Source organism: Drosophila elegans, unplaced genomic scaffold (genome assembly GCF_018152505.1).
Source record: "Drosophila elegans isolate 14027-0461.03 unplaced genomic scaffold, ASM1815250v1 contig_397, whole genome shotgun sequence".
Lineage (NCBI taxonomy): Eukaryota > Metazoa > Arthropoda > Insecta > Diptera > Drosophilidae > Drosophila > Drosophila elegans.
In genome coordinates, this window is record NW_024545782.1 from 4,055,144 (window position 1) to 4,074,692 (window position 19,549).

Below are 19,549 nucleotides of genomic sequence, written 5' to 3' on the forward strand. Positions count from 1 at the left end.
AGGAAGTAAAATAACTCGTTTGCAGTAATGTTTAATTAAATCAAACGAAATAAAAACCAGGCAATGGAAACAACATAAATATTTGAAGTGTATTTCAGACAGTCTTCGACACAAACAATTGTTTCAAAATACTTTCAAGTATATGTATACTAATACAGATAGTTTGTTTTTCACAAAACAAAAAGAAATATTATCAAATGGCCAAAGTAAAGTTAAAGGGAGGATTAAATGTGAAAATGAAAATTCCACAACAATTTTAAATCAAACAAACCAATTAAATAGTATTAATGCATGTAAGTAGCGCAATAATATTTAATACAGTTATTTACGAATTTTTGTTCGTTTTGGTTGCCTTTAATTTGCATAAAGAAAAACCAAAGAGTAGTGGCAGTATAGTAGCTTTAGTGGGAATTTAAACTAAAACCGAACATAAATAGTTGATAAAGCGAATGTGAATTAAAATAACAAACAAAAATGAGAAAAAGGTCAAAAATAGCTGCGATACACACTAAACATAAAATGGATAAAAGCAATGCTCAAAGAGGTATTAAACATAAAAGAGGGAGCTGAAGAAAGGCAGATGACACCGCATCGCACATTTCCCAAAAATCTCATTTTTGAGCCCCTTTCCTGCCGTTCATTTCAAACTCAGAAAATGGCAGTGCAAGGATTAACTTTAATTAGATATTTGGCACACTTTTTGAGAACGGAAGTTAATTAGCAACCGTCGCCAAACTCAGGCTCAGTTGCGACTCATAATTCTGTTGGCTGAGCAAGATATTTTTCCAAGAGATGTGGATTTGCACCATGTAGTACTCTGTTTTAAATTTACCTGGCTCTGGCAATTATATATGTGTTTTATTAATGGGTGCAATAAATCAATGCAAACGTTTAACACTATGGCTTAGCCGATTAGAGCAAGTAGAAGAATACTTGAGTACTTAACTAGAATTTCAACAACAACGGTTTAATAAACACGCGCACATTAATGTTTAAAATTCTCATTTGAAGATTTAACTTTCAACAGACAAGCTCCTTCAGAACTCTTTTTTATATGACAGCTAATTGGCACACAAGCGTATTACTTTATTTTGCCATATAAGCCATACAATCTGTTGAAGTTCCCAGTGCACATCACTGCTTTATTTCCCACTAAATTTCTATAAATATGTGTATATCCGTTTACGTTTTCTGCTGCGCGCTATAGCAATCCCAGCGGTCTAGATATTCCCCCAACTTTCAGGCCAATTTTAATAATAAAGCCACGTTGGCCCTAGTGTGGCTCCACAAAATATAAACTCGTCCTTACACCGGAACCCCTTTCCATTGCACAGCCTCAGGTAGGCAGTGATGTGTGCTGGTGTCGGGAAATTGCAAGCCAACATAAATTTATGTCTGCCTGACACTTTTATGTGCTGCGCTGGCGGTTTCAGCTTTTTACATCGCGTTTTTAGACGCTAGCAGAACGCCTGCCAATGTTTGGCTAAGCCGCAGGTTTTCCTGTCCACAATTAACTCGCACAGGTGCCACCTTAACTCACACCTGCCCAGTGGGTGTGAATGTGGGTGTGTTGGGGGCGTGCGACTGTGCGAAAGCGCCTATTTTTAGCCGAAAAGGTAGTCTGTAAGAGGGGCTGTAAAAGGCCAGCTGCTGCTCCTGGTCCCGCCCACCTAGCGACCGCCCTGTTGACACACGAACAAAAAAGGATAAAGGTGTTTGCTTTAAATGGGCCTAGCCCCATTCTACCCCACTCTCGGAGATGAAGCTGTAAGCTGTAAGTGCGATGCTGTGTCGAAGCTAGGCAAATTGAAATGGCTCGAAAACAAAGGAAATACTGAAAACAACAAACATTTAAATGCTTTCAATGTAGTGTACTAAGGACCAATTACCAATGAGACGTGCGGGAATAATTAAATAAATATATATACAAAATACGAAATGTAGCAACGCGCTGTAGAGGATTAACAAAATTTGCAATATATAAATAAACACACATACGACATAGTGAATATTGACTCAAATACCATATAGTAATTATACAAGCTTATATATACCTAATTATATACACAACAACTCAAATAAATATGTATACACATGCGGATATGGTAGTTTAGAGGATCGTTTAGAGGATCGAGCGTTTGCATTATTCGAGTTAAAACCTATAAAACCATGTAAAAGCAAAAAAACAACACTCTGTATTGTTTCAATACTGTAAGCTCAAAAAAAGCTCGACTCCTGGGCGAGCGACTCTGTAAAAATGGTAAACTGTAATATACGCCTATGCATAACTAAATAACTATACTTTGATATATGATAAATATATTTTATAAACAACTTTTACTCTTAAACAACAAACAATTTTAATACTCTATCTTCAGCCTTACCGTAAACTAAATGAAAGAATATAAAATTAATCTAGAAACTCCTTATGAAGAGCTCCGAAAGCTAATGTGCAAAGATGGAAATCTAGCCTAACCTAAGCCTAAAACCAACGAAATCGATTAAAAGTTGTTAGTTTTGTTGTTTGATGTAAATAAGCTTTAAAGTGGTTAGCTCAATACGAATACTTTGTTTGCTCCTTTCGTTAAAGAGCGTTTGAAAAAAATCTTAAGCCAATAGCGAAAACAAACCTTTGTGATCCAAAAAGTTTCTTCTCTTCCATGAAGCAAAAACCAAACTATCCAATATAATAATATGAATTTAAAATTAATATGTAATTACATTGACTTAATTAGCTGAGACGTTCAATAATTTCAAAAAGCATTTAGTAAAGGAAATTGTGAAAACGAAAACAACTAAAATAAATGAAGTCATAAAACCAAAAGAAGAAAACTAACAAAACATTGTGTTTTTTCCCATTTATTATGATATTTTGATTATTTTTATAATATTTATGTTAAACGAAAACACATCACACTCAGTTTTAAGGTTATCTGGATACAGATTTCAAATAAGTATTTTTTTATAAGGCCGGATATCGAAAAACATTTCAATACAAATTTTAACCTCGTTCTTTAAAGTTACTAACAAATCGACATAGCTTTGATGTTCCTCGATGTGATAATTTCAATTTTATAAAAATCAGGGACCGTAATCAGTTATTGTTTTGAGCTTTATATAAATTTCAAAAAATACAGATTATTTGTTGAGTTTTATATTAAGCTTTACAAATTATACAATAATTATTCTATGAGTTTTATTTTCAGCTTGACAAATATGGCTTGATTTGCAAGTTTTATTTATTGATCAACAAAATAAACTTATTCCTTTAGTTTCATTTTTTTGATTAAAAATAAAACTCGAACTTGGTTTTTTTTTTAATATATAACCGATTGTCGAAGAAAGAGAATGGAAATAGATTAAATGGACAATATTGGTATAGTTGTATTCCTAATAGGAGCTTTCCATGACCATGATTTTTATACCCTTGCAGAGGGTATTATAATTTCAGTCAGAAGTTTGCAACGCAGTGAAGGAGACATCTCCGACCCTATAAAGTATATATATTCTTGATCAGCATCACTAGGCGAGTCGATCTAGCCATGTCCGTCTGTCCGTCCGTCTGTCCGTCCGTCTGTCCGTCTGTCCGTCTGTCCGTCCGTTTATATGCAAACTAGTCTCTCAGTTCTAAAGCTATCTGCATGAAACTTTCCCAAAAGTTGTCTTTCTATTGCAGGTAGTATATAAGTCGGAACGAGCCGGATCGGACGACTATAGCATATAGCTCCCATAGGAACAATCGGAGAAATAAATGAAAAAAAATTATAACTTTTCTGTTTTTTAATTTTTTGTTTTGTTCTTCGACATAAAGCAATGGTTATATATTTCAGAATTATGGTTTAAATTTCATCAAAATCGGACGACTATAGCATATAGCCCCCATAGGAACAATCGGAAAAATAATTGAAAAAAATTATAACTTTGCTGTTTTTTAATTTTTTGTTTTGTTCTTCGACATAAAGCAATGGTTAAATATTTCAGAATTATGGTAAAAATTTCATCAAAATCGGACGACTATAGCATATAGCTCCCATAGGAACAATCGGAAAAATAAATGAACAAAAATTATAACTTTTCTGTTTTTTAATTTTTTGTTTAGTTCTTCGACATTTAGTAATGGTTAAATATTTTCGATTTACGGTTTAAATTTCATCAAAATCGGACGACTATATCATATAGCTCCCATACAAATAATAAAAATATATAAAAGAACAATCAAATAATTAAGCTGCAAATCGTCATAGCTTCAATGTTTTTAAACATATACGCAAGTAAATCATAATTTTAATGTTTTCAAAAATATTTAATTCTTGCGATAGCTGCAAGGGTATATGAACTTCGGCTTTCCGAAGTTTGCTTTCTTTCTTGTTTTAAATAAATATTATTTTCGGACCCTGATAATAATCAGACGACTAAGAAAAACCAAATGATTTAAACTTTTTCCAAACGACCTAAATTTTAGAAATAAGGACCTAAAAATGGTAATACGTTGCCCAAATGACCCTAGATAGGTATTTGCCTTAAGTTACTCCGGCTGGCATAAATCAAACCTTTCCAGTAATCCCACATTATCCAATTTCATACTCCCCACATCCAACAATGTTTTAAATTTCGATCAATTTCCTCCTGTCTATTAAGCAACTAAATCAAATCCTCACCTCTAGAGTCCAAGCAAAAACTGAAAAAATGCACTCAAGTCCCCAAAGAAAATAGTCTGAAAATGGGTAAGTGTTCGCCATAGAAAAGTCCGGCTTGGCCACCTGCAGAAGCCCGCCACGACTTGCAGCAACCCGCCCTCAAGCTTTCTTTCCACGCCCCTTTGTTGGACACGGGCCCCGGACTAAAAGGCGGCACGCAAATGGCCAGAATATGTGCGCTTGGCATGCAATGGCCATCAGTTGGGGCCAATGGACGAGGGCCAAAAGGGGGCTGGAGAAGAGGGGTTCTGGGCTGATGCCTTCCCACTTAGGGCAGGCAAACTTTCGACTTAATTGGCCAATTGTTTGCCAAGGCGCTGAACAAGAAAAAGTGTTGCATATTTGATGCCGCTTTACACATTTATTTTTCTTTCTTCTTGCCTTTGCCGTCCAATGATCCGAAGCCAAAAAGGTGGCAAGTTTTAAAGACCTCGTTTTGCCAGCTAATAATTTATCGGAGCGATTTCAGCAACCACCTAATTACCTGGCCCACAATTACCAAAAGCAAATATGAAAATATGGTGTGTAATGCACGGATGGCATGGCCGCCTTCCCTAATCACCCTTATAATTGAGCCGGAACAATGAAAATGTCCGGCACAAAGTGCCACCCACTTAAATCGGGAAACCCAAAACGGTCGAGAAGGACATCGGTGGAGGTATGGGACAACCCTCTGTGAGTTCGGGTTCACGTGTGTCAGGACACGTCATTATATAATTTAAGCAGTGATTTCTGATACTGACTAGTTTAAATATGAATTGTGCCTTGTGAAAACACCCCAGTTTTATACATTTTTATTTAAATTTTATGATAAAATGTAAGAACAATCTCGTATGTAATCAAAAAAAGGTGTCAGCTTACAGCTTACAGAGATGATGTAGGTTCAATGACCTAATTTCTGCACCGTTTCCAATTTACGACCTCTACCAAAGCTGGAATGTAAGTTTTGAGTGTTTGCTTTAATTTTTTGCGCCGAATCGTTATTCTGGGCACAGCATCTATTCCTCCCGCCCGTCTGCCGCTAATTCCAATCATTTGCTGTCCCATGTCCTGACAAGGGTCCTTCCAACAGTTGGCTATTTTTTCGCTGTTGTGGACCGAAACGCAGACATCGACTCCGACTCTGACTGCCGCCTATGCAAGAAAGGCAGACCTCGATACTGGTTCAGGATAATGCCTTCTATTCGGACGTACGGTACATAAATAATTTACATTTCGCATGGTCACGCGCAAATCATGTGAGCCCCATACTAAGGCAAACGGAAACAGTCAGACGGAGAAATTGGAATTGGGTTTGGGAGCTTTCGATTTTAGTGAGGGCAGTTCTGGGGGCGGGAGATGCCGCATGAAGCGCATACAAGTGACAGTTCAACATGGAAACCCACTCAAAATGTTAATTGATACGTATGCAAAGCGGTTTGGGCCACAAGGCATATGGAAAGTTTTCCGTTTGCTGTCAGAGCGAACGCAGAAACTTTCAACAGACTTGTTTTCAGAGGAGATAAATGCGGATCTGTCGTACAACAATAAAATATACAAACCATTTAAGATATTATAATTAAATTTATTTATACAAATAACATGCATAGAGAGGTTGGGGCTTACGTTCAATAAAAGTGCAGGGTCAACACTGAGAACAAACACAAATAACTTACTACTATGGACGACAGTACATGTAAAGACGATGCGCACCAAGAGAATGTGCATTGGAGACTACTATTATACCCGTAGAATTGAAAATCTGCTGTGATGGTCCGATCGTAACGATAATACACCAAACGAAAGGTATCGCTAAATGAACAAGGATTGCATTCCAAGACTTAAGGAAAATTAATTGGCTTAAGAGAAAGGGGTCGGTAAAAGGGACATTGTTAACAATGTTTTAGTGGTGGTTTAAGAACAAAGTGAACAAACTCACTAACTTTGTTTACTCACTTGTTTAGTTGTTGTGTTGGTCAGTTGCTCACTTGTTCAGTTGTTCAGTTGCTCAGTTGTTCAGTGCTCATTTGTTCAGTTTTTTATTTGCTCAGTTATTTAGTTGTTAAGTTGACCAAGTTTGCTCACAAGTTTCACTTGCTGACAATTTTTTTTGTTTTTATAATGTCTTATTTGGCCAACGTTATTGTTAACATCCCTCTTATCAAAGATTATAAAATCAGTACAATGTCAAATGACGAAATAATTTAAATAATATACATATTTATTTAAGGAATATAAGGATAGAACTAGTCAGCAAATAAAACAATTGAGAGAATAAATTTCTTTAAGCAATATATCAGATGTTAGGTTGAACGCTACAATTAGTATAATTTTTAGGAATTTGTTGGTTCAAGATTGCATTTTCAATTAGATTTTAATTGGCGCCAAATTTAATATTTATCCTGATTTTTCCAGTATATTTTCTTAAGCCGGTATTTTCAGTTACTAGACGTCTGGTCACATTGTTCTTAAGTAAAATATTTACATCTTTTTACCACAATATTTTTAGCAAAGTATTTACGATGGAGAGGCTAAACGATGACTGCGTGTGCAACATATTAGAGTTCCTGCCCCTCGTGGAGCAGATAAAGATGGCCCGACTGGCGCCGCGCTTCCAGGAGCTTCTCTGCCTGATTGTGTGGCGCAAGCCGCGCTACCGGAAGATTTCCGTATCCGATTCCATGCTGGAGCCGCTCTGCAAGGAGGACTATGTATACTTCTTCGAGCTTACAAGCCCGGCGATGGAGGAGCTGTACATATGGAACGTGCACAAGAAGGCCTTCGACTCGTACTTGGGTCGCCACCTGATGAGACCCGAACTGGCGTTCTACCTGCGCCGGGACTACAGCAATCTCCGCGAGCTCTGCATCGCGGACGAGAGCATGAACAACAGCATGATTAACACGATCGCCAAAAGCTGTCGCCGGCTGCGCAGCCTGAGCGTTTCCAGCGCCTATGTCACTGGGAAGCATATCGCTGGTCTGGCCAACCTGGAATCCCTGGTGGCGCCCGAGTGCTCCGTGGAACAGTCCTACCTGGCTGAGCTGCTGGAACAGCTGCCTCTGAAGCACTTGGACCTCACCTCGAACCGACATCCGGTGGAGGCGACTATTCTGCAGGCCGAGGGCAGCAAACGACTGCAGCGCCTCGGCCTGTCGGATGCCCAGGACTATGGGTTCCCGTTGGCCGACAGCCTGCCTCAACTGACCCAGCTTGTGGTCAGCTACCACAACATCAGCCCCCAGGATCAGTTGGCCATGCTGGACACGACGCGAAAGCGTGTGGAGAAAGCCGTGGGTAAGTTTCCCAAGCGCCTGCAATCTATATTGTGCAACGTGGTGGATGTGGAGGTGGCTCTCGAGCAGATTGCAGGCCTTGAGAAGCGCCATCCAAGGGACACACCAAAGTTCAACGAGCTGCTAAAGATCATGTACTTCTTGTCGAATCCGCAGGGCGGAGATAAGAAATAACCTTGAGATTGCAGGGGATCTGCGTCAAATCTTGACCACCATGTTTGCCCCTGTATATACATAAATAGGTACTAGAAGTCATCCAAGTGACAAATGGAACTGATATGTTTATCTGCTACCAGCTGCTCCTTGGGGTAATTATGTGTCTTCGCAGATAAGGCTTGTTATTTTTGTTTACCAATAAGTTTTCGGCGCCACACGTTCAAACAATCAGATCAGTTTTTGAAAGCTACACCAAATAATTGTTTACTTTACTCTTGCAAAGAGTATTAAACTTTTCCGCAGATACCATACCAAGTATTTCAAATATAAAATGTTATAGTCGTTTTGTGTTATTTGTTTTTAATGTGTCCGTCATTTTTTTAAGTTTTTCCGGTAGCCCTTAATAAGACGATAACGGAAATATACTTTTATCTAACTTTCCCTAACCGTTCTTGCTGCTTTATGATAAAGTAGCCCGATCGGCAAGATTTTGTAGCTTTACGGTTTTTTGTTGATAGCTTTTACAGCTCGCCATTAATCTGTATATGACTGTGTTAAATAAAATTATTGTTAGATAAAAATAAACATGTTTTAAAAAATGTATCCTATCTTTCTTTTGGCACTTTTTTACTTACACATATAAAAAGACTGCTCAAAAAATAATAAATTGTTAAAATCCAGTTCTAAAATCACAATAAAATTAACTTAAATTAATTTGATTTATTTTTGTTTGCTAGAACACATTTTTAGGTGCTAAGTCGTAATCTTCTGTATATGTATATTTAAATGTTTGTTTTAATGAATCGCGACTATAAGAGTTTTTTTTTATTAAAAAAAGTTATAGCTGTCAATTTGTAGAGTAATCACATATACATATATATTATTATTTTTATATATAAAAAGAATGGCAGTGGTAAAAAAGTTTGGTAACTTTTATATTCTGTATTATAATATATCCATTTTTTTTAACATTGACTTTATTTTTTAGCAACTGTCCTATCTTAAGGGTATTAAGGGTTTCGGTTTGCCCCACCATTATTTAAAGACTGCACTAAATAAATGTTTATTATGATTGGGTGTACACTGTGCATATATCTGTGTCAGTCCGGAATAAAGTTTATTATTTCAGTCAGCCGGATGGAGCTGTGAGAAAAACGAACCAAATATTCCATTGACTTGTTAGACCCCTGTCTAATTGATACATATACATCAATTAGGACCCAATTGTCAGACTCTTTTCTGTTGTCGGCACAATTTTCCCATGGGCAGAAGGTAATTTGTTGATTAAATTTGTACCATTATATTTGTAAAAATCATATTTAAAATACAAATTGAAAAACTTTATTAAATAAAAAGTGTATAAATGATTGGTTAAAACGAAACCAACTGGCCAGGTCCCAGAACTGGTCTTGAGCGCAAAACTAAATTCAATATAATGGGTCAAATACGTGTTAAGAAACGAACAATGAAGTGAATTGTTAGTAAGTGTCATACGAACAAAGTCTTTATGTATGATTAAATGACAAAATATGGGCCCAGGTACGAGAACAGCACTCCGGAAAAGATGCCCGTGATCAGCATGGCAGCTGCGTACATTCCGGCCGTAGTCTGGTACTTGGCGTGCACCGTCTGCGGGGCGTACATCATACCCAGCGAGCTGAGATACCCGGAACTGTAGGCCATTGCGATCGCGATGCCCCAGTAGACCCAATCGTTGTCGATGAAGACGGTCAGAACACGCACTTTGTCCGGCGGGGCGTAGTTGCACATGACAAAAAGGGGTATGAACACCAGGCGCAACACGACCGGCACCCACAGGAACCTCGGTCCCGGCCACTGGGCCCAGGATGTCGTCAAACTGCCCAGCATCGCGAACACGTTGAAGGTCATAAAGCAGGTGAAGAGCGTAAAGTAATTTGGGCCCACAATGAAGTCCGGATCCGAGCGGTGGATGTTCGACTGGATTGCCGGGAACACGGAGAGCGTCACAAAGAACGTAAGGAAGATGTTGAGGAGCTGCGGCGAGGCCTTCTTGAAGATCTGCCAGTAGGGCACGTTCAGCTGTTGTTTGGAGTCCGACTTCTTCTCGCTGCTCCGGCTGATGGTCTCGTAGTGCCGGAAGAACTTGTTCAGCGGCAGGGCGAAGTAGGTGTCGAAGCAGAGCAATAGCACCAGAATGGCCGTGACGAAGTAGTAGATGGCCGAGGTCCTCTTCGAGTCGAAAATCTCGCCGCAGAGCAGGGCCATGGCAGTGGTGAAGCAACCGCTGATGTTGGAGCCCAGCACCACGGCACCCGTGTACTTGATGGGCAGCGAGGCCACAATCCCGTAGATGGTGTTCTGGTAGATGCCGTTGCACACGTTCAGGAGCACAATGCACACCATGGTGGTCCAGAAGAAGGCGCCCGGCCACTGGGACGAGTCCAGCATGGCCAACACAATGGTCACCAGCAGGATGACCATCTCGAAGATGATGCTGTACACGATCCGGCTGGTCAGGTCGCCGCCGAAGTTGACGAAGATGTTCAGCCAGTTGAAGACCAGGTTGGGAATTTGCGAGGCGAAGCCCATGTTCTGCATGAAGTGCGTTCGGTAACTCACGTCGGTGGCCACCGTGTTGTTGGGTCCGAACTTGAAGTCCTCGAAGTAGGACTTGGCGGTGATGAACATGTTCCACGGCATCAGCGTTCCCACGCCGTGCAGCAGGAATATGAAGAACACGATGAGGTACTTGTCTTTGGGCGCCGGGAGGCCCAGCTTCCCCAGCACCGACTGGGATCCCTGGCCATTGGAGTCGTGGGGCGGCAGCTTGGATTCCCAGGAAGGATTCAGCGTTACCGCCGCCTGCTGCCGGCCAATAAAAGGCGACTTCTCCGATTTACCCTCCGCCATGTCTGCGCGACCACTGTTCTGATTTGGTTCGGATTCAGGTTTCTAAATATGCGGGCGACAGCAGTTATTGGGGCGTATGCAAGAACCGAAAACTTGCGCGGTCAGTTTTCTGGGCTGTAAAACCGGTAAGAGGGCGGGAAGGTTTGATTTCAGCCTTCGTAAGTGGCCACTCCAATTTCAGGTCTCTGTTTCGGGTTTATCCTCCTTGCGGGTGGTACGCCTGGATCAGTGGTCACTTGGAGCCCTTAGCAGCAGTGCCCGGAGAACTGAATGCGCGGACTGTGATTACGGAAGAGATCGCATCAAATCAAAGGTTATAGTTATACACATAAGGCACGCGTTCTTGTACTGTTATCGCACTCGAAGATTATCGCCGAGACGTATCAGCTGTACTCGATCGGGCGGCGGGCGTTGCCACACCGCTGGCAATTATAATTTATGGGCGTAGATATGCGTGCTTTCAGAGGGTTACCACATACATGGGCTCGGTCTGTTCATTTCGTAATCGTTAATGGGGGCCGGGAGTTCATCAAACACTTGAATATATGTATATGTTAACCAACCCATTTTCAGTTAATTTTTTTCTTCATTTCACAAAAGTATCAGTAAGCTAGAAGAACTTTTAAAAATGTTGTTTCCGGATATAAAATAAAAATGCTTATGAACTAAATTGGCAAATTGGGGCGATCGTGGTTTTGTGTCCCCCTTGTCCACGGCCATGTCCGTTTATAGCTGTCTTAGCAACTAAATAAAACAATTAAACAAACCTTATCACAAATGAAAGTAATGTATTTGTTGTTATTTATATTTCAGTCGGATATTCTTCAATGTATTCATTGAAGACGGCCATTTTGCCGTTAGATCATATTTTTGAAAAACCGAGTTACTTCCACATTACAACAAATAATTATTTTTATTTGTATAATTAAATGATTTTCCGTTGATCCATAGAAAGATTTTTCTTAATACAGAATTTGCTGAGCTGGCAGATGAGTAAGCTAGTCCCCAGACTTAGCTAAGTAAACAATTATCATTATTTTTTAAATTGGCCAGTCACTTACAATTTATAAATTTATTCATAAATTGAAGATTTTTGGTAACACTCAGTATCTGCAACAGGTGGCAAGGTTGCCGAACTACCGTTTTCCAACACTATACTGTTCTTCTTCTTACCCGCCTTCCTTCAGCGGTTTTTCGTTTGTTTTAAGCTAAACACGTTGCTTATAGGAATTATAATATAGAATAGCGACCATGGCCACAGAGGAGGCCACCCCCAGGATCCAACTGGGCGACTATATCGTCATTCAGCGCCAGAAGTACACGAAGCTGCAGAAATTCGGCAGTCTGGACGCCACAGCCACTTTGGGCAAGGAGACCCTGGAGCTGAAATCGCTGTTGGACCAGCCCTACGGTTCCACGTTCAAGATGTGCGTCAAGGAGACGAAGCCTGGCAAGCGGGGAGCCCAGAGGCAGCACACGCTGGAGCTGTGCAGCGAGACTGAGCTGAGGAGCACGCGGGAAGTCCTCGGAATCTCCAGCAGTGGGGCGGATAATCGCGACATCCGCGATGACGGTGAAGCGCAGACCCTTAAACCGGAGGACATTGCTCAGCTGCGCGAGGAGTGCAATGATTCCAGTAAGATCATCGAGAAGCTGGTGGAGAACTCAAAGACCTTCCACAACCGCACCGAGTACTCCCAGGAAAAGTACCTGCTGAAGAAGGAAAAGAAGTACTTTGAGTTCGTCCAGATCCGACGGCCGACAATCCGACTGATGCTGGACATATTCTACCGCCAGGATTCGGAGAAGGTGATGGGTATTCGCGTGGACACCCTGTCGCAGATCATCTCCTACTCGGGCGTATGCGGTTTCGGCAACTACCTGCTCTACGAGAGTGGCACCAATGGTCTCTTGCCGGCGGCCATGCTCAATTCCATAGGAGCGGGCACGGAAGGCACCCTGGTGCATATGCACCCGGGAAATGTGCCCCAGAAGCAGTCTCTGCTGGCTCTGAAACTGCCACTGGAACAGCAACAGCGCTGTGTATCCGTTAATCTGTACTCCGTTTTGAGGGAGTTCTACCAAGGAGGAGAGGCGATGGCCACTGGTCTTCCTCCCGTGGATCCCAGTGAACAAGAAGCACAGGAACTCCTGCCGGAGGCGCCAACGGAAGAACAGCCGGATGCAATCGAACCGATCACCAAGAAGCCCAAGCTAGAGGAGTCTAAAAGTGGGAGAGAAGGTAGTTATTTCACTTGGAACCTAATGAATATGTTTTAGCAGATTTACAAAGCTCGCATCTGGATAAACATTGTCGGGGAAAGACAAACTCAAGATATTCATTAGGAAGCCAATGTGAATAATAGCATTTATTTAGAGCTTTTAAATTAATAATAAATACAAAAAACTAATGCATAAATTAGTTATTAACAAAAATGTTTACATTATATACCACAAACATTAATTTAAAGCAGGTCACTGTAGACAAAATGAAGTAGTTGCGGAAAAAAAATGTTTCACAGTTTATATTTTGAATAAGAATAACAGGCTCAATTTGAAGAGTACTCGAAAATTGACATTTTGAGTAGTAAATCCTAAATAACAACTTTTTAATTTTTTAAGACTTAGGTTTTGTCAAAATAAATTTTTTAAGTCATACAATAATTAGTTCAGCTGCCATCCAAGGAAGTGCAAAACAAAACGGTTAAAATTAATTTAATTAAATGATTTAAATTGAAATATTTATATATTTTTTTTAAATTTAAGCACCTTTTGATCAACGTAGTTATACAATCCTTTTATTCTTTATAGGAACCAAAGGACCTCCCCGCTGGCATTTGGAGAACAAGCGGGCCACGGCATTAATGAGCACCGGATTTGACAGCCTGGTGTTGGCCGCGAAGGAGCACCCGTCCAGCATCCTCCAGGCCCTGCTGCCCCTCGTCAAGCCCTCAAGACCCGTTGTGTTGTTCAGCACCTGCAAGGAGCTGCTGCAAGAGACGTACATGGAACTGAAGACTTCAGGCAAGGTGACGGGTCTGCACCTGACCTCCAACTGGCTACGTTCCTACCAGATCCTGCCCAATCGTACCCATCCGGAAGTGAACATGAGCGGAAATAGTGGATACCTTCTGACGGGCTATACGCTAAGATAGTTGTTGTGCGACCGTGAAATACATGTAAGCCTTTGTTTTGATAATATCATGCAGTGTTTAATGCCCGGCAAGGATCATGTCTAGTGTGTGTATGTAGTGTGCGTGTACAGCGCTCTGTTGTCGATCTAGACGGGTGGCACGTTCTTCAGCACGAAAAAGTGGCCGCACTCGCACCGCTTCGGTCCCTCGTCCTTCTCGATCCACATCCACTTGGGCAAGCGGTCGTCTAGGCACAAGCAGCCCACAAGGCGGGCATCGAATGCTGATGGCACGACTGTGGGATCGTTCTCCCTCCCCGTCCCACGCCTAATGATCTTGGTAAATCCCCAGGGATCTTCGCAGCCCTGTTTGGCCAACAGCATCTCGCGCTTCTGAATGCCGGTGGCCAGTTCCTCGTCCTCAATCAGCGCTGATGGGATAAATGAGCTAGTTTAGGATTTTCAGATGACCCTGTCCGCCGCTTACCAGACTTTTGCACCTGAGTTGTGGATATGGGACGCGGTCCGGGGGCAGCTTTTACTCCTCCCTGGCGCTGCAATCCTAGGCGATGCAGTAAGGAGTTAAGCTTCCCCTCGCGCTGGATCAAGTTCGAGATGAGGCGCTTAGAGGCGGACGGCGCCTTAAGTATGCGCGAAATGTACGACGACATTGGTTTGCAGTTTATTTCAAAACTCTATTGATTTCTTACCTCCAGGTAAGAGGATAGAAATAAAACTAAAGCGAAATAGCTCGAACACGATTGATTCTATTTTGAGACGCCTACTGCTTGCAGTAAAACAAGGAAAACTATTCGAATCGCGTTTGAGCTTTTTTAAGTGTTAATTAAAACTATCTAAATATATGGCATCCAATGGTTCTGGTAAATGAAATACTTCAACTTTCGCACGAAATCACTTTGATGCCTTTATTCTTTGCGTTTGTGTATACTTAAGCACATCGTCTCGGTTGCAGTGGAAACTAAGATGACAGAACTAAAAATGGAAGCTGCGCCGCCGCCCGTTTTCTTTTCTAGGATCTCGGTTTTTTGGGTTGATGTTTGTTTATTTGGACAGCTAAATGGTTGACTTTTAGCTTAATAGTTGTTGTGTTTTTGTTATTAATTGGTTTATTGAATTAATTAATAATAACTTTAAACAGCTGCCTTCTCCACCAGCTTGAACCAGTGGCCGCACTCACAACGCTTCTGGTTGCCCTTTTGCAGCCACATCCATTGCACGTAGGTCTGATCCTCTTCGCCTGGGGTGAATAAAGGGAGTTAGTTAAAGTACTAAAAGAAAGTTTGCGGCAGGATAATAGCACTGAGTATTGAATTAAGGAATTTGTTTGGCTTTAAATTCAACATTATTAGGGGCAAAAGTAATTTTATTTCAGTTGAATTTTCGCATTTGAGTAATACATTTTAATTTTATCTAGAAAACAACTTGCAATAACATTGGACGATTAGAAAAAAGACTAAGAAAAGGAACAAAAATAAATAAATAGTTTAGCAAAGTGACATCCATTTAATAAATAGGACTAACAATAGGACTGCTTTGGTTTCTTGTGCACAAATTTAAACGTTAAGTTCGTTTAAATGACGTTTTCTTACTTTACTAATAAGTAAATACTTATAAATTTTATTTAAAGCAAAAGCCAAAACTAAGTGAATGTGATTAAGTTGAATTGGAAGCACTAGTCGTTAGGGTCAAAACAACTATGCGGATGAAAAGACCAGTACAGTACCAAAATCTGAATATCTATTGTGCTATTATCCTATGACAACTCACAGATGCAGCCCACGATGCGGGCATCGAAGGCCGATGGAATCAGGTTGGGGTTCTCCTTGGTGCCGGCGCCCCGCTTGAAGACCTTCATGTCGAAGGGATTATCGTTGCCGGCGGCCTTGAGCAGCAGCTCGCGCTTCTCGATACCAGTGGCGTGCTCCATGGGATCGTTCATCACTGCAAGGCGGAGAAAGGAGAGATTAGGAAATTAGCCATAAATTGATAAGCGATGGGTCCGTCAGCTGGGCGGCTGGTTACATAAACAGTAGACGCCCCAGAGCCAGCAGCGGCGTTACTAGTTGGCGAGCAGGAAAGCCGATCCCGGCCAGCTTCCGTGGAGGGGATGACTCCGCACTGCTCTTCCGCTTCCCCCTCTCCGGCCATAAGTCACACATTTCCCTGCGCATAGTTATTACATAACCTCGCACTTTCGAGTGGCACTTTTCTCGGGACCCAAAACTGCAGCTTTCCAGGCAACAGGGTGCAACGCCTTGGTGTTTTAGCCACCAGCGCTCCATGGTTATGCAATTCCAGTCCAGAATGTCCGCCAATTTGGCGAACGTGACCGAAAAGCAGCTATCCGTGGGATTTCCCTCTAGGTTTGCTCCACTTACTTTTGCAGAAGCGCACGGGCGTGTAGGCAACATTCTGGCGTGCGGCGGTACGAAGCGCCATGCGTCCACAGATCGATGCCATTGTTCGTTTTGCGAAAATTTCGGTCGGCCTTTAAGCGTGAACACCAAAAATTCTTTCGTAATTTTTCACACAGGGAGACTTAAGGACAGTGTGCGACAATCTTCCAAAGTTAGGTGTTGCAAAACGCCGCATTTAGTTTTATTGACAGCGCGGCGTTGCCAACCGGTCCGCCAGGGGGCGCCACCGCGTTGCCGGGCAACCAACGGTAAAAACAAAACAAGTAATTATAAACTTTTCTTAAACTGCAAGGAAAATGTCCAACAAGCCGGTTATCTGCTTTGATACATCCAAAAATGAACGCTTTCAAGTATCGGACAACTACAAAATGCTGCATCGCAAGCTGAAGGTCAATTGGAACGTTGAACAGTCAGTATCGCAAAAAACTACAGCTATAAATATATTTACCCCTTACGCGTCTATTAATGAAATTGTTGTTGGCCTATTTTTAAATGTTTTGAGATAAACAAAATGAAAAACTTAAGTTTTAATGAAGCACATCCCATCCGCAGAAATGATGCGGAGCTGAGAAAGGATCGCCTTGCCCGGGTAAAAGTTTTTGTGCTCGCCGGACCCCAGGACCGATTCACCGAGGACGAATTCGAGGTGCTGAAACACTACGTGGAGGTGCAGGGAGGCAGTCTGCTGGTGCTCCTGGGCGAAGGCGGGGAGCCGGAGTTCAATACCAACGTGAACTTCTTCCTGGAGCAGTACGGGATCTACATCAACGGGGACAATGTGGTGCGACCGCATTACTACAGGAACTTCCATCCCAAGGAATGCATCGTGGGGGGCGGTGTTGTCTGCGAGTCCATGTGGCGGCACCTCCTCAAGATGGACATCGAGAAGGTGGACTACGATTTTAGTGACGAAAAGTACAAGATACACTTTCAATATCCGTATGGGGCCACTTTGAACGTATCCGAGCCTGCGAATGTCCTGCTAACCACAGGTCCCGTAGTGTATCCCTTCAATCGCCCCTTAGCAGGCTACTTTACAAATGGGAAAGGTGGGAAGATCCTGGCTTTGGGCTCGGGCTACATTTGGCATGACAAGTATTTACAGGACAAGACCAACGATGCGATATTTGAGTACTTGCTAAATCTGCTTGGAGGAGACGAGATCAGTTACAGCCATTTGGATTTCAATGATGTGGAGGTCAGTAAAACAACAAACAAGAACTTATTGTTTTATATTTTAAAACTTTGTTTAAAAATTAAAGGATTTCAATCTATTTTTAACGCAAGTTATATAAGGTTTCGTTTGGATATTATATCGAATTTATCAGAAGTTTTCAAACTTTATATATTCTTGATCAGCACCGTCTGTCCGTTTCTAAGCAAACTAACTTCATGAAAATTTCCCAAAAGTTGACTTCCTGTTGGAACGAGACGGATCGGACGACTTTATTAGCTCCAAAAAGAAATAAAATTATAGCTTTGCCTTTTTTTAAAATTTTTGTATTTTTTCGAGATACAGTAATTAAGTCGGACGACTATATTATATATATGGAAATCATCGGAATTTTATAAAAAAGAAGAGTTTTTAATTTTTTGTATTTCTTTTGGATATAGTGGTTTAATGGTTTATTATTTCAGAATTACGCTTTTAATTTTATTTAAATCGGAAAACGGAACAAACGAATACTTAAGCTGAAAATAATCATAGCTTTAATGTTTTTAAGCTTTTACGCATACAAGTCGAAACTAAGATGTTTTAAAGAATATTTTGTTTTTGCAATAGCTGAATGGGTAGATAAACTTCGGCTTATTTTATTTTAAGTTTTTTATTAACAAAAGGAATGTTATTTCGCAACTCAAAATAAAGTTTTTATCAATTCTACTTATGATGTTAATATTATCTTATATTTGTTTGGTATTTTCTTTTTTTTTTTGTTATGCTCATGCAAAATTCTTGTTTTTAATACTTCTATGCAGTTTAAGGATATATTTTTTATTATAAATTTTCATATATACTCCCAGTTTTAAACCTGTCAATATCTGTCTCAGCTCAGCGACAACAAACACTTCACCGACCTGGCGTTCCTGGCCGACATGCCCAGAGCCTGCCTCATTGACTCGATCGGAACGGAGATGCCCACAGACTTCAAGCAGATGTTCGACATGAAGCTGTGTGCGCTGAGCAATCACCTGCTCAAGGAGGTCATCGATGCGTACGAGCAACTGCACGTAAAGTACGAGCCGCTGAGGATAATCAAGCCTCAGTTCGAGATCCCGCTGCCCGGCCTCCAGTTGGCCACGTTTCCGCCCATCTTCAGCGAGCCGCCCGCTCCGCCGCTGGAGCTGTACGATCTCGACGAGACTTTCAGCGGAGCTCGATCCCAACTGGCGCACATGACCGGCCAGTGCCTGCAGGCGCTGCAGTCAAAGGAACCCCAGAGGAGGGCCCTCAACCCGCGGGAACTGGAGAACTATGTGAAGGAGTGCGCCAGAATCACCGCCATCGTGGACGAGCGCCAAGATATGACCGCTCGAGAGATACTGAATATCGTGGCCCGCCAAATTGTCAGTTACAGGCCATATGCGGAGGATTAGGACGCTCCGATTACCCGCACGGCGGCACATTCCGCGCAACCATTTTCGGGCCAATCAGCAGAACCAGAATTATGTGAATATAAAATATAAAATATAAAATTGAAAACCTGGTCTGTTTTATGTAAACATGTTGGCGACTCGTATTCAAACATGGCTGGCAAGCCAGCAAACCAACGCTGCTCCGTTCTCCGCAGAGCTCCCGAGTTAAATTACACTGAAGGCAATTTTGTGAGTGCGGGAAACACAAAACCTGTGGGAAGTAAAGCTATATAGCTGCTCTTACCAGAGGTTCTCCCATCGTTTAGTACGAAAATTGTTTACTTAACACAATTAATTATTTGTATTAATATTTCCCCAATCGCC

At 41.5% G+C, this 19,549-nt stretch overlaps 6 protein-coding genes across 6 annotated transcripts; 3 read left to right on the plus strand and 3 right to left on the minus strand.

Moving 5' to 3' along the window:
- The first annotated feature begins 7,134 nt into the window (after positions 1-7,134).
- Positions 7,135-8,729, plus strand: LOC108135261. The gene has a single exon (XM_017255930.2). The coding sequence runs from the start codon at positions 7,199-7,201 to the stop codon at positions 8,144-8,146; it is 948 nt and encodes a 315-aa protein (XP_017111419.1). The 5' UTR covers positions 7,135-7,198; the 3' UTR covers positions 8,147-8,729.
- A 717-nt stretch (positions 8,730-9,446) lies between these two features.
- Positions 9,447-11,397, minus strand: LOC108135260 (equilibrative nucleoside transporter 1). Its single transcript, XM_017255929.2, has one exon. It carries the CDS (start codon positions 11,018-11,020, stop codon positions 9,644-9,646), a length of 1,377 nt encoding a protein of 458 aa, XP_017111418.1. The 5' UTR covers positions 11,021-11,397; the 3' UTR covers positions 9,447-9,643.
- Positions 11,398-12,169: 772 nt separating this feature from the next.
- LOC108135267 (tRNA (adenine(58)-N(1))-methyltransferase non-catalytic subunit TRM6) lies at positions 12,170-14,219 on the plus strand. The gene is made up of 2 exons (XM_017255943.2): positions 12,170-13,262; positions 13,832-14,219. The coding sequence occupies exons 1-2, from the start codon at positions 12,272-12,274 to the stop codon at positions 14,173-14,175; spliced, it is 1,335 nt and encodes a 444-aa protein (XP_017111432.1). The 5' UTR covers positions 12,170-12,271; the 3' UTR covers positions 14,176-14,219.
- Positions 14,211-14,907, minus strand: LOC108135268 (cytochrome c oxidase subunit 5B, mitochondrial). Its single transcript, XM_017255944.2, has 2 exons — positions 14,641-14,907; positions 14,211-14,584 (listed from the first exon to the last, which is right to left on the minus strand). Exons 1-2 carry the CDS (start codon positions 14,822-14,824, stop codon positions 14,301-14,303), a joined length of 468 nt encoding a protein of 155 aa, XP_017111433.1. The 5' UTR covers positions 14,825-14,907; the 3' UTR covers positions 14,211-14,300.
- A 146-nt stretch (positions 14,908-15,053) lies between these two features.
- On the minus strand, positions 15,054-16,741 carry LOC108135269 (cytochrome c oxidase subunit 5B, mitochondrial). Its single transcript, XM_017255946.2, has 3 exons — positions 16,553-16,741; positions 15,942-16,115; positions 15,054-15,411 (listed from the first exon to the last, which is right to left on the minus strand). Exons 1-3 carry the CDS (start codon positions 16,632-16,634, stop codon positions 15,305-15,307), a joined length of 363 nt encoding a protein of 120 aa, XP_017111435.1. The 5' UTR covers positions 16,635-16,741; the 3' UTR covers positions 15,054-15,304.
- Positions 16,742-16,806: 65 nt separating this feature from the next.
- LOC108135301 (intraflagellar transport protein 52 homolog) lies at positions 16,807-19,312 on the plus strand. The gene is made up of 3 exons (XM_017255985.2): positions 16,807-17,000; positions 17,144-17,789; positions 18,641-19,312. Exons 1-3 carry the CDS (start codon positions 16,888-16,890, stop codon positions 19,184-19,186), a joined length of 1,305 nt encoding a protein of 434 aa, XP_017111474.1. The 5' UTR covers positions 16,807-16,887; the 3' UTR covers positions 19,187-19,312.
- Positions 19,313-19,549: the final 237 nt, after the last annotated feature.

Coding starts and splice junctions, on each gene's coding strand:
- LOC108135261 (XM_017255930.2), top strand. CDS start 7,199: ATGGAGAGGCTAAACGATGACTGCGTGTGCAACATATTAGAGTTCCTG.
- LOC108135260 (XM_017255929.2), bottom strand. CDS start 11,020: ATGGCGGAGGGTAAATCGGAGAAGTCGCCTTTTATTGGCCGGCAGCAG.
- LOC108135267 (XM_017255943.2), top strand. CDS start 12,272: ATGGCCACAGAGGAGGCCACCCCCAGGATCCAACTGGGCGACTATATC. Junction 13,263..13,831: donor GTCTAAAAGTGGGAGAGAAG/GTAGTTATTTCA, acceptor TATTCTTTATAG/GAACCAAAGGACCTCCCCGC.
- LOC108135268 (XM_017255944.2), bottom strand. CDS start 14,824: ATGTCGTCGTACATTTCGCGCATACTTAAGGCGCCGTCCGCCTCTAAG. Junction 14,585..14,640: donor AACTCAGGTGCAAAAGTCTG/GTAAGCGGCGGA, acceptor TTATCCCATCAG/CGCTGATTGAGGACGAGGAA.
- LOC108135269 (XM_017255946.2), bottom strand. CDS start 16,634: ATGGCATCGATCTGTGGACGCATGGCGCTTCGTACCGCCGCACGCCAG. Junction 16,116..16,552: donor GCCCGTGCGCTTCTGCAAAA/GTAAGTGGAGCA, acceptor TCCGCCTTGCAG/TGATGAACGATCCCATGGAG. Junction 15,412..15,941: donor CCGCATCGTGGGCTGCATCT/GTGAGTTGTCAT, acceptor TATTCACCCCAG/GCGAAGAGGATCAGACCTAC.
- LOC108135301 (XM_017255985.2), top strand. CDS start 16,888: ATGTCCAACAAGCCGGTTATCTGCTTTGATACATCCAAAAATGAACGC. Junction 17,001..17,143: donor GTCAATTGGAACGTTGAACA/GTCAGTATCGCA, acceptor TCCCATCCGCAG/AAATGATGCGGAGCTGAGAA. Junction 17,790..18,640: donor TGGATTTCAATGATGTGGAG/GTCAGTAAAACA, acceptor TATCTGTCTCAG/CTCAGCGACAACAAACACTT.